Here is a 15,903-nt window from a genome sequence, read left to right as displayed (position 1 = left end):
ATTGGATTGGATTAAGGAAGTGGTAGTAAATATGGAATTGGATTAGATTATGAAAGTGGGTATGAAATTATACTGGATTAAGGACAAGGTGGACATGCAAAACAATATAAGATGATGCATGTGTGCATGTATGCATGAAAAAGGTGTCAAGGGGCAATGTGGGCCCATTGAAGGACTTAAAGTCTTAATTGAAATCAATTGGAAAAAATTTGAATTTTTCTAATGGGTGTTCGTGCAAATTAGGGTGTCTGTAGGGGGAAAGTCTTTATTATGTTTGTTTCCTTTCCAAAGGTAACAACTGGCGAGGATTCCGAGTTTGATTAGGGTTCATGTTTGTTCGAAGTTCAGACTCCGAGTTTGATAAGGACACGTGTTTCGCATCAATCTTATTCGAAGAACAAATCCTAGACTCCGAGTTTGATGAGGACACGCGTTTCACATCAATCTTATTCGAAATACAAATCCATGGAGGCCAATTTGATGTGTGTTCTATTATGATATTTCGATGTCTGCCCCTTAATTTTAATTGATTTGTAGCCATTGATTTTAATATAATTGATAAAATCAAATTTTCTTATTTTTATAATGCCATTATAATAAATAAAATTAAAAAGTTCGCATCCACCATTAAAATAAAATCTCAAGATCCAATCACTTTCTATCTTCTACCATACGAAATGCTTCTACATAATCCATATCATCTTCTTCTTGATTTAATCATGTGGTATCATGCTCCAAAACAACCTGTTTAGTAGTATTGAAAGTATGTGTATAAAAATACTTGCACGAAATTAATAGTGATTCTTTTTTTTTTTAAAGTCGATTTACATCTAAGGCTTATGCCTCAACAAAAATACTTGTGCCTCAATCATGTTTCAGTTGATGCATACATCGTTTATAAACCTCAGCCACGTCTTATATGTTTGGTTGCCTTACTCAATGCCTCATCACCCTTTTGGTGTGCCTCGCCTCGAGGCTTATGCCTCTAGCAAAAACCCATTATTTTTCTTTTCAATACCAGTCATCTTTGGATGAACTTCTAGCCCTCATTTTTCAACTTTAAGATTCTATTTATTAAGTCTTTAACCTCCAAATCTCAAAGCAACATATGATTTGATTTTTGAAGAACCTAATTAAACCACAATTTAGGGTGGTATGTATACAAAAGACAAAATTGGCAGAGGTAACATAGATTTGTTGTTTTGAAAATTATGTGCTAAGCTGATGAGCCAATGACACGAGGCCATGTGTACTCAAAGATTACTAAATAAAGCACTAAAACTCCCAAACCTTGAATCTCCAACAAACTAGATGACTAGACAAAGGCATGTGTTTTCAGAAACAGAACAATGCCAACACAAATTTTCCTAACACCTCAAATCTTGCAAAATTTACACATGAAAACAGTCCCAATCGACCAGCATTAAATCCTAGAATCTGTCCCAAACACCCACACATTATATCATGAAATCAGTCCCAAATAATTGCCTTCGGGGCTATTATACCCCGAAAAGTTTCCAAGATTCAATTTCGTAATACGTGACGACCCAAAAAAATGACATTTCATTTCCTTGAAAACAGCCATCAAAATTTGATTCTTATTGTGTTAAGTATATCTTTGAACCAATTCCAATAAAGTTAAATCGATTATGCCTTACCAATTCATCATGTCACCAAGATTGCCCATTACTTTAAACCGCCATTGATACCAATGGAAAGGCTCAACAACCAATCTTCTAAAATATCAAATTGGTCTTGAACGTCAAATTTGGGCACCCTGTGACCTGGTTGCACGATCGAATTGATAACTGCATTAACCAGATTTGATCAACAATGGCAATCGATCTTTCCAATTGGTTCCAATATTAGGACAACACAAATTCTGTAATGACAGGAACATCACACAGCCAAACAATCTCCTCTTATGTGGTGAATTTGTCTAATGATATGCACATCTCCCTAATATTCAACGTAAAGAACATATATCCTTACTTTTCGGAGGATGGTTTTTCTATTCTTACACCAAACTCAGAGATGCGTTTTCTCAAAGAAAGGGGGCCTGATGTAGAACACATCACTTTTGATTTTAGAAAAGATTGAATAAAGGAAACATATACTATTAGAGAAATTGATCATAAAAAGACAAAGAGAAAAGAATTTTCATGGTTAAATCAACTTATCCAGATCTGGCCAAGTTGACTTAGTTTGATCAAATCAACTCGATTTGACTAGCCTAGTTCAGGTTGACCCACTTGGATCCATACTCAACTCAATTTTTATTATAGTCATACGTCTTTAACATATTTCAACCATAGGTTTTCAACATATTTCAATTTTAAGCAATTTAAAATTTGTTTCATTAAAATTTATTTCAACTCTAGAAAGTTTCTATTTTGTCTAATTACTAAATTTTTTTAGTCTCTAATTTATTATAAATTTGTTTATATTATTTAAGTTATAATTAGAAGCGCTTAGAAATATCCAAATTTAATTTTAATAAGTTTCAAAATTAGTTTTATGTTATAGATATATTAGAAAGTTACTTTTTAATATTTTAAAAGGTTTCTAAGTCGTTAAGATGAAATTATGTATATAAGGAGATTCAAAAATGAAATTCAATCAATTAAAACATAACAATTAAATTCTCTTAATGACTTTTTAACTCTTTACTTTATTTTCTTTCGAATAATTGCTTGTTTATCTATTGATTTAAATTGATTTTGTGTGTCCCATTATACACAATCTCTCAATTCCTTTCAAATCTATTGATTCACACTCTTTCACTACATCACTTTCCACATTAGCACTCAATTTGATCTTTGTAAAAGGGTGGGAGCCTTAATAGCCCCTACTTACCAAGGGAAAAAAAATTTTTAAAAGTGATTGTAGAGATAAACGTGCTCTATAACTTCAATGTATTGGCAAGTCATGAAGTTGGCAGACCGGCTAATAGAAGAACTTATGAGGAAATGTGTTGTGAGCTCAGTAGTTTTCTACCTTGCCTAATTGTCGTGCTTACATTACATCCAGGCGCATTGTCACTATACTTGACAGGAAAAAAACAACCATCACCACCATAATCTTGTAGATTCTGACTCAGTGTTCTGGTTCTATGTTCTTGAAACAAACGGATTCTAAATTATAATAGACTGTTAAAGGAAGAAGTAATTGGAAGAACTTATTTCTAGATCGGATTTTTTTCGGCGCGGATTGGGCTAGATCCAATTCTGATCCGAAATTATTTTGGATCTAAGAATCCAATTCAAATCCGATTTTTCATGTTTTTTTTTTTTCGGATCTAACTTATTCGGACATTGGGTATATTTCGGATCATTGCCAGCCCTAATTTGTAACACTGGATAGGAAGTTTATCTTGGTATGGGAGGGGTTCTAAAACTAAAGTTCATTCTTATTTACAATATGTCGTTCATACATGTTAAACCAAGGCCCAAATAGTACCCAAAAAGTGCATTATATTGGGTCCCAAAGAGAACAGTTCCTACCTTGAAAAAATTCAGCATTAATATCAAACTCATATCTCTCTCACAAGGCAAACTTGTAAGGTCCAAATTTCATCTGCTATCATCCATCCCGAAGTGAGTGCAATCATTGTCAAAAGTACTTCTACTGTGCTCCCTCTAAAGTTGGTAAATTGTTGTGCAAAAGCTTGCATATAGCATTACGAGTGTTAATGTGTAGTTTCGATTAGGTTCCTATGTTACTTAGAATCATATATAATTGTTATTATTTTTTATTTTATTTTATTTTTTGGGTTCTTGTTGGTTTCAGTTATAAAATAAATGGAACCAGAATCGCAAAAAATCATTGTTACTTATCGATTCCGGTTCTCAAGAATCAAATGAGAAAAAAATATTTCAAATCATTATAAGATCTATTTTCTTTTCAAAACAATTAACGTATTATCTAAAAACAATTACCAAATCACCAAGTAATGGGTCTTGTTAACATGTGCCCTAAGTTATAAGTTCTAAGGGATGCATTCAATATACCTAAAATGTACTCAAATATATTTATTTTCTACCAAAAATTCCCTCAAATGCTTATTTCCAAGGTATATTTAATGCATCGTAACATGTGTCTTTTCATTAACAAAACCCCAATTTACTTACTATTTGTTCTACTAAAGATACGAGTTTAATGATTTTTTTTTCTTTTTTAAATTAAAATTCATCTTTAAAAAAAATATAATAAACTTTAGAAGATATTGTCCATTTTAAGTTCTGTGGCATAATTTATATGAAAATTTTAAGAACTTTATATAATACATTTTAAAATGGAAAACCTTTAGTTATCTATTATACAAAAAGAAATGACAAAATAAGGTGGCTCCGGGACCCATCAGATAGAAGCTGACGATTCTAATACTTATTAGTGTGATTTCCTTTTAGGCTCAGCCCTAATCAATTCCAATAAAAAGGGAACGAGGGTTTTCAGTTTCAATTTGATTCCCATTAAATTAGTTTCCATTGACAAGCCCTATATAAATTTTCTTATTTGGAATACTCAATCCATAAAGGAGATACTTCTTCAAAGTAGATTCAGTTTCAATTCCAATCCTGCTAACACTGAACTGAACGTGAGTAAGATCTTCCAAATCCATGCACTATTAATAGAAATGGAAAAAATATGAGGTTGTTCTCCATATTTAGAACAAAATGATGTGAGAAATAAACAAAATTTTATTCAAAACAAAATTTCTATCGTCCAGAAAATTTTTAAGCAATGTAATTTGCCATCCTCTTCAACCTTCCATAAAGAACTCCACTTGGGGAAGGTTAGTTCAATATAGTGGTACTAGCCTTCACAACATTCTTGGTTGTCCATTAAATTTAAACTTGGTGATGGGTTTCAACCCCTCTCCGGATTTGCAAATCATACAGCAAATGAAACCAATAAGCCAAGCATTTTATTCAAAACGATTAGATAAAACCTACATTAATTAACAGGATATGCAAACCTTGCTAGGGAAGAAGAAGAATAAAAACACATGGGAGTTCCATCCAATATATGACCTCTTTAGGAAAAATGGCATTAAATATAAGTCAACTTTCGGGACATAAATACAAGGGTTTCATTGATGTACAATCAATCACAAAGTCATTAGATCTGACATGTTTTAGAGCTTCGAAAATAGTATCTTACAAATAGCTGTAAAATGCATTAGAAGAACTTAATTACACTGTTGATCGTGCATCTCGGAAGCATTAGTATTTGTTTCCCAATCTCCAGTTTCTTCTTTGGATAGCTAGATAACCTAAAATAATAAAAGATATCCATCCTCTCCAAAACCTTGGCATTCTTCAATAAATATTTTAAAACATCGAACTCGTCCTCCTCACGAAAACACATAAATTGAACTTTCTTGAGGTGTGACAACAAACATTGAGGAACCTTTTCATATCTCAAAAGCTCTATCTCATCAACAGTAAAGACCTGAATGAAAATCAGAATTATTATATATTTGCAACAAAAAATTGTAAATCATTCAACAAGGAAATGTTAAGCACTGGGTGACTTACCTCAGCAAAGGCCAGGTATTCTAGATTTGGAGAGATTTGGAGCAAGTCCAACAGTGTTCTTCCATTTGGACAATAGACGCCCGAACTCACTTTCAAACTGTTTAAATTATTAAATGTGGGAAGATGGGTGAAGAGATCTTTTGTATTGAAGAAAATCTAAGCACAAAGCACAGTAAAACATCATCACTGTTAAGTCAGATAAACCTTAAAAACAACAACAAAAATCAATATATGCATTAAAGTCAAGTTCCAATATTTAGATAAAGAACCATACCTCATCAAAAGTTGTACCCCATATTTCTAGAACTTTTACATTACAGAGCCTTCCGAGAAACTTACTTGCACAATAACTTAATTCTTCAAAACTCCTGTCCCCAATTTTATTTGTTCCAAGACAAATATAAGCATCAGTTAGTGATGGAAAGTCGCTTAGAATAAAATCTTTCGGTAAACAACATTCATATTTGAGATACACGAGATTCGGTGCATAAAGCTCGAGTACAGTATTCCTTAAGCCAGTTACATCTTCACAAACAGAAACGTTAACAGTTAATCTCTTGAGAGCAGGCCCTGAAATAAGGAAAAAGTTCATATTCTCCCATCTGCAATTATCAAATACCAACTCTTCAAGGACAGGACAATTGGAAAAGAGTTGTTGGCTTGAGTAGTCATCGGAAAATGTCATGGATTCAAGGTGTAGGATGTTGAGTCGTGAAAAACATGCAGAGTTTGGAAGCTTGAAAATGCAATTGTCAATGTCTAGGCTCAATTTCACCAGTGATTCACAAGTTAAATGATTGGGAGGAAAGACAAAGGGTTGTTTTAAATCCAAGATGAGTTTAAGTTCCTGAATGTTATGACTTATAAGGTTTGATACCCATGCAATAACACGAGCACGAGAATATTCATCAACTTCCTTATAAAATTCGAGGCTGAACTTATGTATATTCATGTCATGGAGAAGCATAACTTCATCCACAAAATTAACGAACTTCATCACAGGTTTATGATTGGCAGTAAAACTGAGAACAGGAATAGAAGTCCACAAGTATCTCCATCTTGTTGATAAAATACTGGTACTAACAGCTTGCTCAATTGGAAGGAGAGAGAGGATGTGATGAAGAAGACAATCAGGTAACTCACTAATCCTATCCTCTCCTCCTCTCATCATGTATCCTCCTTTCGCAACCTTTTGTTTTTTCACATCCATTGTTTAATTACCTAAAAATAAATAAATTATTATTCATTATCTCCATCAAATCAAATTCTACAAAATAAAATCAGATATCTATATATATGGGGCATGTTCAGCACCCTACTATTTCCCCTACATGTTTTGTCCTACATGGGTTAGAAGTTATGGAATGGGCTGATTTTTGGTGAGGATGATCTCTGTGGTGAGGAGATCATCCTCACCAAAAATCAGCCCATGCCGAAACTTCTAACCCCATAAAAAATGGACGGTCCACGATTCTTCAACTTGTAAACATGAGGCCAAAAGCTTTGGAATGGGCTGATTTTTGGTGAAGATGATCTCTCACCCATGTAAGACAAAACAAGTAGGGCAAATTGTAGGGTGCCGAACATTTTCCTATATATATATATATATATATGGGTCCCGTTCAGCAACAAACATTTTGGCAAAACATTTTTCAAAACATGGGTTAGAGGTTTTGGAATGGGCTGATTTTTGGTGAGGACGATCTCTACGGTGAGGAGATCATCCTCATCAAAAATCAGCCCATTCCAAAACTTCTAGCCCCATGTTTACAAGTTGAAAAAATTGTGGACGTCCATTTTTGTAAACCATTTTTGATGAGTTAGAAGTTTTGGAATGGCTGATTTTTGGTGATGATGATCTCCTCACCGTAGAGATCATCCTCACCAAAAATCAGCCCATTCCAAAACCTCTAACCCATATTTTGAAAAATGTTTTGCCAAAATGTTTGTTGCTGAACATTTCCTATATATATATTCACACCTTCAAAAAAAAAATTAAATTAAATTAAATCAAAGAACAGAAATGAACTTACTAATTGCTATGCTTATTACGAATTCCTTCAGTGATTTTTTTTTCCTTAGCATAAAATATTGTTTGGGGGGGGAAGATTTTATAGGGTTTGTTTCCTTTCCAAAGGAACAACTGACGAGGATTCCGAGTTTGAATAGCGTTCATGTTTGTTAGAAGTCCAGACTCCGAGTTTGATAAGGACACGTGTTTCGCATTAATCTTACTCAAAGTACAAATCCGTAGAGAACAATTTGACATGTGTTTGTTCAGTAATTTTGATGTCTACCCCTTATTTTTAATTGATTCGTAGCCCTTATTTTAATATAATTGATTAAATCAAATTTTCTTCTTTTCATATTAAACTTTTGTATTAATCAAAATAGCAAATTCTTTTTTAGGCCCCCCTTCAAATATCAACCGCTAGCAAAAACCCATTATTTTTCTTTTCAATACCAGTCATTCTTGGATGAACTTCTTCTAACCCTCATTTTTCAACCTTCAGATTCTATTTACTTTGTCAACCTCGAAATCTCAAAGCAAGATACAATTTGATTTTTGAAGAACCCACTTAAACTACAATTTAGGGTGGTATGTATATAAATAGGTGCACTACGTATAAATGGTGGGTGCAACTGTCATGCACCTTGCACAAATGAGGTAAGATATAAAATAAAGGAACGAAGACAAGGTTGAATGGATTTATGTTACGATAGTGAAAGCTCCCTTGACACTCTTTACAAAAAATAAATTTCTAAAATAAAAAGTATCGGTGGAAATTTGGGGATTTTCTAAGATTGGGGAGTCACTAACTAATTTAGGACTAAGAACCAAAAATAACTCCAAATGGATCCAGATAGGTACACGGGTAAGAGACATAGGCAAAAGGGTCGTGTTACGTCCGAAGGTGTTAGGCACTAAACCCACCCAATTGACACAATCAATCTCTACTACAATACAAGACCATCTTGTGGTCAACCGATGAAAACTAAAGTCAAGCTAGGGACAAAGTATCCTAAAGTCAACTAAAAGAATCTAAGGTCATCCTATGGTGAAAGGTCAACTCATCATAATATTATATGCCAAATTGGCCAATCATGGCTTAAATTTTGCAAAATTAAAATTCATCATAAATTTTTTTTCCAACTTTGCACATAAAAATTTACAATCCACATAATAAACTTGATGTGGCAAAATTAACAAATTGACTTAGGGTTAATTCATCTTAGAATCATGAGATGAACATCATAAAAATAAAAAATAAAAATCATGAAAGTCTCGATTCTCCCTAACAAACCCAAAAAAACAAAAAAATAAAAAAAGGTGTGATTCGACTTACCTGAATCAAACGAAAAAAAAAAAGATTTGGTTGCCGGGATGTCCCTTCAGAAAATCAAAGTGAAGGATGAATGCTGTTCTGTGGGTGGGTCGTGAGTGAGAGAGATTTGGGGTTTGTAAAACTGTGAGTTTGGGTACGTGTGAAGGCTGCTAGAAAGCCGAATGTGAGTTTCTGTGGGTGTTGGGGCTGCTGAAAACCGAAGGCAGAGTGAGCGCTTGGGGCTGCTAGAAGAGAAGATGAAGAACGATGGATGAACCAAGTTTTTCTTCTCTTTTATAGGAGGAGGAGATGGGAGTTCTATAAGGACTCGAGATCGAACCCTTATTGAATATTGACTCTCTCTCTCTCTCCTTGTTGGTCTCTAGGGCAAATAAACGACAGGGGGTGATCCTATGCATCTCGAAACATTTGGCATCCTCTACTCCCAATTTTGATTGGTTAAAATTAAAATTTAATCTAGGTTTGATCTCATCCGTCAACTGGCTTATAATTTTTTAATCAACATTTAAAATTTTTATTAATTAATCTGATTTATGTGATAGCGATGAAAAATTTTAAATCTAGGGATTTGGGTTGATTATTGGTTATGGATTAATTGATTATATGCTTTTTCACATCCATAGTTTAATTACCTAAAAAAAAATTTTAAGTATTATTCATTCTCTCCCTCAAATCAAATTCTACAAAATAAAATCATTAATATATATTATCATCATCAACACAAGTCACCATTGTTTTTAAACTCGTTTTGGCATCTCGTTCAATAATAAGAAAAATGAACATGGGATTTAAATTTCGTCTGATACCTTGACTTTTCTATTCGTCTTGTTGGTGGACGATACCGAGACGTATCAAACGAGATTTTAAAATCATGTAAGTCACACCTTAAAAAAAATTTTAATCAAAGAACATAAATGAACTTACAAATTGCTATGTTTATTATGAATTCCTTCATTGATTTTCTTTCCTTAGAATAAAATATGGGGGGGGAAGGGGAGTTTCTATAGGGTTTGTTTCCTTTCCGAAGGTAACAATTGACAAAGATTCCGAATTTGAATAGGGTTCATGTTCGTTCGAAGTCTAGACTCCGAGTTTAATAAGGACACATGTTTCGCATCAATCTTAGTCAAAGTACAGATCCTAGATTGCGAGTTTGGTGAGGACACGTGTTTCACATTAATCTTATTCAAAGTACAAATCCGTGGAGGTCAATTTGATGTGTATTTTGTTATGATATTTTGATGTTTGCCCCTTAATTTTAATTCATTTGCAGCCATTGATTTTAATATATAAAAAAGAAGACTTAGCCATAGTTTATCTTTGTAAAAATTCGCTTCCCACTTGACTTATAACAAGACCAAGCTAAAAAAAATTTAGGCCCTCTTATATCTTGAAGAAGATAGACAATAATATTTATGTGTTGAATTTGTCTAATGATATGCACATCGCCCTAATATTTAACGTAAAGGATATATATCCTTACTTTTCAAAGAATTGTTTTTCTATTCTTACACCAAACTTGGAGATGCGTTTTCTCAAAGAAAGGGGTCTTGATGTAGAACACGGCGCTCTTGATTTTCTAAATAAAATGGATCATAAAAAGGCAAAGAGAAGAGCAATTTCATGACTAAATCAACTTATCCAGATCTGGCCAACCTGACTTAGTTTGATTGAGTCAACTAGATTTGACCAACCTATTTTAAGTTGACCCGGTTGGATTCATGCTCAACCTAATTTTTATTATGGTCATATGTTTTTAACATATTTCAATTTTAACTGATTTAAAATTTGTTTTGTTAGATTTTATTTCAACTTTAGAAAGTTCCTATTTTGTCTAATTACTAAATTTTTTAGTTTCTAATTTATTCTAAATTCGTTTATATTATTTAAGTTATAATTAGAAGTATCCAAATGTAATTTTAATAGGTTTCAAAATTAGTATTATGTTATAAATAGATTAGAAAGTTATTTTTTAATATTTTAGAAGATTTCTAAGTTGTTATGATAAAGTTATATATATAAGGAGATTCAAAAATGAAATTCAATCAATTCAAACATAACAATTAAACTCTCTTAATGACTTTTTAATTCTTTGCTTTATTTTCTTTCAAATAATTGTTTATTTATCAATTAAATATATTGATTTAAATTGGTTGTATATCCCATTTTACATAATTTCTCAATTCCTTTTAAATCTATTGATTCACACGCTTCCGCTACATCACTTTCCACGTTAGCACTCAATTTGATCTCTGTAAAAGGGTGGGAGCCTTAATAGCCTCTGCTTGCCAAGTGAAAAAATAATAAAATAATAATAAAAACTAAAAAGGTGACCGTAGAAATCAATGTGCTTTATAACTTCAATGTATTGGCAAGTCATGAAGTTGGTAGAACGGTTGATAGAAGAACTTATGAAGAAATGTGTTGTGAGCTCAGTAGTTTTCCACCTTGCCTAATTGTCAGGCTTCCATTACATCCAAGCACATTGCCACTATACTTGACAGGGAAAAAAAAAACCATCACCACCATAATGTTGTAGATTCTGATTCAGTGTTTTGGTTCTATGTTCTTGAAACAAAAGGATTCTAAATTATAATAGAATGTTAAAGCAAGAAGTAATTGGAAGAACTTATTTCTACATCGGATTTTTTTCGTAGTGGATTGGGCTAGATTTGAATCTAATCCGAAATTATTTCAGATCTAAGAATCCAATTCAAATCCGATCCGAAAAATCCGATTTTTCATATTTTGTTTCGGATCTAACTGATTTGGGCATCGGGTATATTTCGGATCATTGCCAACCCTAAATTGTAATACTAGATAGGAAGTTTTATCTTGGTAAGAGAGGGGTTTTAAAACTAAAGTTCATTCTTATTTACAATATGTCGTTCATACATGTTAAACCAATGTCCAAATAGTACCCAAAGTGCATTATATTCTCTCACAAAGCAAACTTGTAAGGCCCAAATTTCATCTGCTATCATCCATCCCCAATCATTGTCAAAAGTACTTCTAATGTGCTCCCTCTAAAGTTGGTAAATTGTTGTACAAAAGCTTGCATATAGCATTACGAGTGTTAATGCATAGTTTCGATTAGGTTCCTATGTTACTTAGAATTGTATATAATTGTTATTATTATTTTTTTTGGTTTTGGTTCTTGGTGGTTTCAGTTCTAAAATAAGTGGAATTGGCACCACAAAAAATCATTGTTACTTTTCGATTTTGGTGCTCAAGAATCAAATGAGAAAAAATATATTTCTAATCATTATACAATCTTTTTTTTTTCAAAAAATTAACATATTAACTAAAAACAATTGCCAAATCACCAAGTAATGGGTCTAGTTAACATGTACCCTGAGTTCTAAGCTCTAAGCGATGCATTCAATATACCTAAAATGTACTCAAATATATTTATTTTCTACCAAAAATTCCCTCAAATGCTTATTGTAGAAATACTGAATTTTATTGATAATTCTTGGATGACTATTACAAAAGCCCCAACAGGGTATTTATAGGCATTACATCAACCAAGATATATGAAAACTACCTAATATAAATATTCTAAAATATCCTAATTGATATATTCTAAATATCATTATATATTCTAGAATATCCTTCATCACAACCTTCCATTTGTGTAAGATAAACTAACAATGATACAATGTATCTCATGCATTTTAATACAGAGCATCTTATTCTCTAATACTTATTTCCAAGGTATTTAATGCATCGTAACATGTGCCTTTACATTAACAAAACCCCAATTTACTTACTATTTGTTCTACTAAAGATATGAGTTTAATGATTTTATTTTTTTTTCAAAATTTAAAATTCATCTTTTAAAAAAAATACTATAAACTTTTAGAAGATATGATCCATTTTAAGTTCCGTCACATAATTTATATGAAAGTTTTTAGAACTTATACAATACATTTAAAGATACATAATTATGACTCCCTCTTTTCCCACGTTACCTCTAAAAGATCCATCAGAGTTCATCAAATAGTAGTTTTACGGAGGCTTAATCCTTTTGCATCTGACTGTGCTCCTCACCTCGAACCTCGAATGCAAATTCCAAGAGCTCTTGTTGAGGAATTTTCCTCAGTGCTGGGATCAATGCTTTGGATCCTAAGCTGCACATTACGCACTATGAGCCTCTCCAATAGCTCAGGAGGCAAGAATTGTTCTTGCAAAACCAGTACTCTGATTCAAAACTCAAACAAAACATAATACAACATCCCAATTTATAATATAAATAAATAAATAAATAAAGGATATGAAGTTAGCTAACCCACCAAAGAAACTTGTTTAATCACCATCATATCATTAATCATAAGCCCAAAAGCCTTCAAACCGCACCATTCTAAATAAGGCTGACTATGATTTAGGTACTTTAGTTGCAATCTTGACTGTCGTTTTATTATAAAATATTTATGTCTTAGTTATTTTTTTCTTATTAGATTTTAAGATAGAAGACATATGCCTTGTGGGTCATGTGAAGTCTGATCAATCCTTTGCTTACTGCTAGTCGGGTGCCTGTGTAAATTTTGGAATAAGTGGAGGTAAATACTGTTTTGGTTGTAAGATAATCTCTGCGCCATTAGTAGAGGTTGAAGACACCCCGCCGGGATGCATCACATATGTACACTTGTTATATGTTGAGGGATGATATTTTGGGAGATCTTGGGGCAGCCCAGAGCAGTTTTGGATTCAAGGGAACGGGAAAATTTTGGAACAAAGGGGGATTCGTTAATTATGGTGAGCAGTTTGGAATGAGAAACACGATAGTATGCGTGGTAGATTTAAAAAATATGCCCCCGTCAGTAGACTTCTCAAAGAATGGAAAATGGTTGGGTATTGCAAAAGTTTTTGATGCTGGTGTAGATGACATAAATGTAGCTAGCTCACCTGTTACAGAATTGAAGTGGGAATTAACACTATTTCCGCACATATTGATAACAAAAAAAATTCAATAAAGATGTTTTTCAGCACAAACAATGGGTTGATACCGGTTGATGGTTATAAACCTTGGAAAAACATCTTTATTGAAAAAAAAATTATCAATACGTGCGGAAACAGTGTTGATTGCCACCTCAATTCTCTAACAGGTGAGCCAACTACATTCATGCCATTTACACCAACCTCAAAAACTTTTGCAAGATCTAACCATTTTTCGTTCTTTGTGAAGCCTATTGACGAGGGCATACTTTCTAAATCTACCACTCATATTATCGTGTTTCTAATTCCAAATTGCTCACCATAATTAACAAATGCCCGTGTGTTCCAAAATCTCCCTGTTCCCTCAAATCCAAAAGTACTCTGGGTAATCCCAAGATCTCTCAAAATATCATCCCCTCGAGATATACCAAGAGTGTATACATGATACATCCCGGCGGGGATGTTTTCAACCTCCACTAATGGTGCAGAGATTATCTTAAAACCAAAACAATATTTACCACTACTAATACCAAAATTTGCACAGTTACTCGACCAATAGTAAGCAAAGGACTGACTAGAGCTCACATGACCCACAAGGCACCTATCTTCAATCTTAAAAATCTATTAAGAAAAAAAAATAACTCAAAAATAAATATTTTATAATAAAACGCGGTCAAGATTACAACTAAAGTACCTAAATCATGATCAACCCTATTTAGAATGATGCGCTTTGAAAGCTCGTAATTCGACGCCATTGAAGAGAATTTAGGAATTGAGAACATGTGAGGGATCCGTAAAAAAACTTGAATAAGGTATCAAGATTCCAATCAAATGTTGCAACTTCACTCAATATTGGGGGCTGTAAACAAGAGATGTTCGTCATAAAACCTCAATGCTACATTATTAAGAGTCGCTACCACTTTTTTTTTTTTCGAAAGATTGTGAATGGGTATCCGAAATGATTTTGAAATTGGTTTTATCATCGTAATGACTCTCATATATATAATATATATATATATATATATATATATATATATATATATATATATATATATATATATATATATATATGGTCTACCTAAGATTTAAGTAAGGAGGTCTGGTTAGAGGATGGGGAAAGTATTGGGTTCTCTAACCGTTCCATTTGGCCAATCATTTTTTAAAATAACTTAAGAAAATAAAAAGTATATGAAAATGGATGCTTAAAGGTGGTGTATGCAATAAATGACAATGTTCCCTTAGAAGAGGGTTTTAATGTTCATGTGACATTGGAAAGACCACATGGAAAAAGATGGTCCATCTAATCTACATTATTTTTCATGAGTAAATGTCGTTTTGGATTTTCTAAAGAGTCTTCATGATGGAGTTCTCTTAATGTCATAACCTTAATGCATGTATGTAAAATTAGAAACTTAATGTTTCAACCTCAACAAGAGGGTGACACATTTCTTCATCATAGTCAAGTATATGTGAATGGATGCATGCTATACAATATGATTCATGAGATATGTTGTAAGGGAAAAAAAGCTTCAACCCTCACATTTTCGATTGAACCAAAGTCCAACCTACCGAAATGGGAGAAAAGATGTCCACTATGTCCTAAAAGTTTTCTAGAAAACAAATAAATAAATAGTTAAAAATAAAACATGTAAGTGTTTGAAAATACAACCTAATCTACACCCATCTTGTCTCTTGATGTTCTTGAATGAGTTTTAAATCTTAAGAAATGAACTTGAGGGTTAAGTGTTTTAGTTGACTATAGACAGTTAAAGATGATGGGAGTTGTTAGTTGAAGGTTGAGAGATGAGTGAGAGTTCTTGAGTTGAAGGTTGGGTTAAGAGAGGGTTGGAGAGATAAAGTAAGGATTTTGGTAGAGTTTTAGGTTGAGAAATAGGGCTTGAGAGTATGAATTACTCATAGGAAATTAGGCAATTTATAGAATTTTTAAAGAACTTTTGAGTGTAAAGTAGTCCAACCCTAAAAACAAATGGAAAAGATATGATGTTCAGGTTATTTCTTTTCAGACATTTTATTTTTATGATGGTAAAGGTGAAATTTGTGAGATGAAATCCTAAAAG

General features: G+C 32.8%; 1 protein-coding gene across 1 annotated transcript; it reads right to left on the bottom strand.

Annotated features, from left to right (window-relative positions):
- Positions 1-5,029: 5,029 nt before the first annotated feature.
- LOC147387467 (F-box/LRR-repeat protein At4g14103-like) lies at positions 5,030-9,251 on the bottom strand. Its single transcript, XM_086420804.1, has 4 exons — positions 8,888-9,251; positions 5,815-6,761; positions 5,541-5,696; positions 5,030-5,454 (listed from the first exon to the last, which is right to left on the bottom strand). The coding sequence occupies exons 2-4, from the start codon at positions 6,748-6,750 to the stop codon at positions 5,182-5,184; spliced, it is 1,365 nt and encodes a 454-aa protein (XP_086276930.1). The 5' UTR covers positions 6,751-6,761; positions 8,888-9,251; the 3' UTR covers positions 5,030-5,181.
- Between the last annotated feature and the right edge of the window lie 6,652 nt (positions 9,252-15,903).

The sequence above is a fragment of the Akebia trifoliata genome, chromosome 13, assembly GCF_017979445.1.
Source record: "Akebia trifoliata isolate Shusen 1 chromosome 13, ASM1797944v1, whole genome shotgun sequence".
NCBI lineage: Eukaryota > Viridiplantae > Streptophyta > Magnoliopsida > Ranunculales > Lardizabalaceae > Akebia > Akebia trifoliata.
The sequence above is the reverse complement of the archived record's forward strand: the minus strand, read 5'-3'. Positions and strand labels throughout refer to the sequence as shown.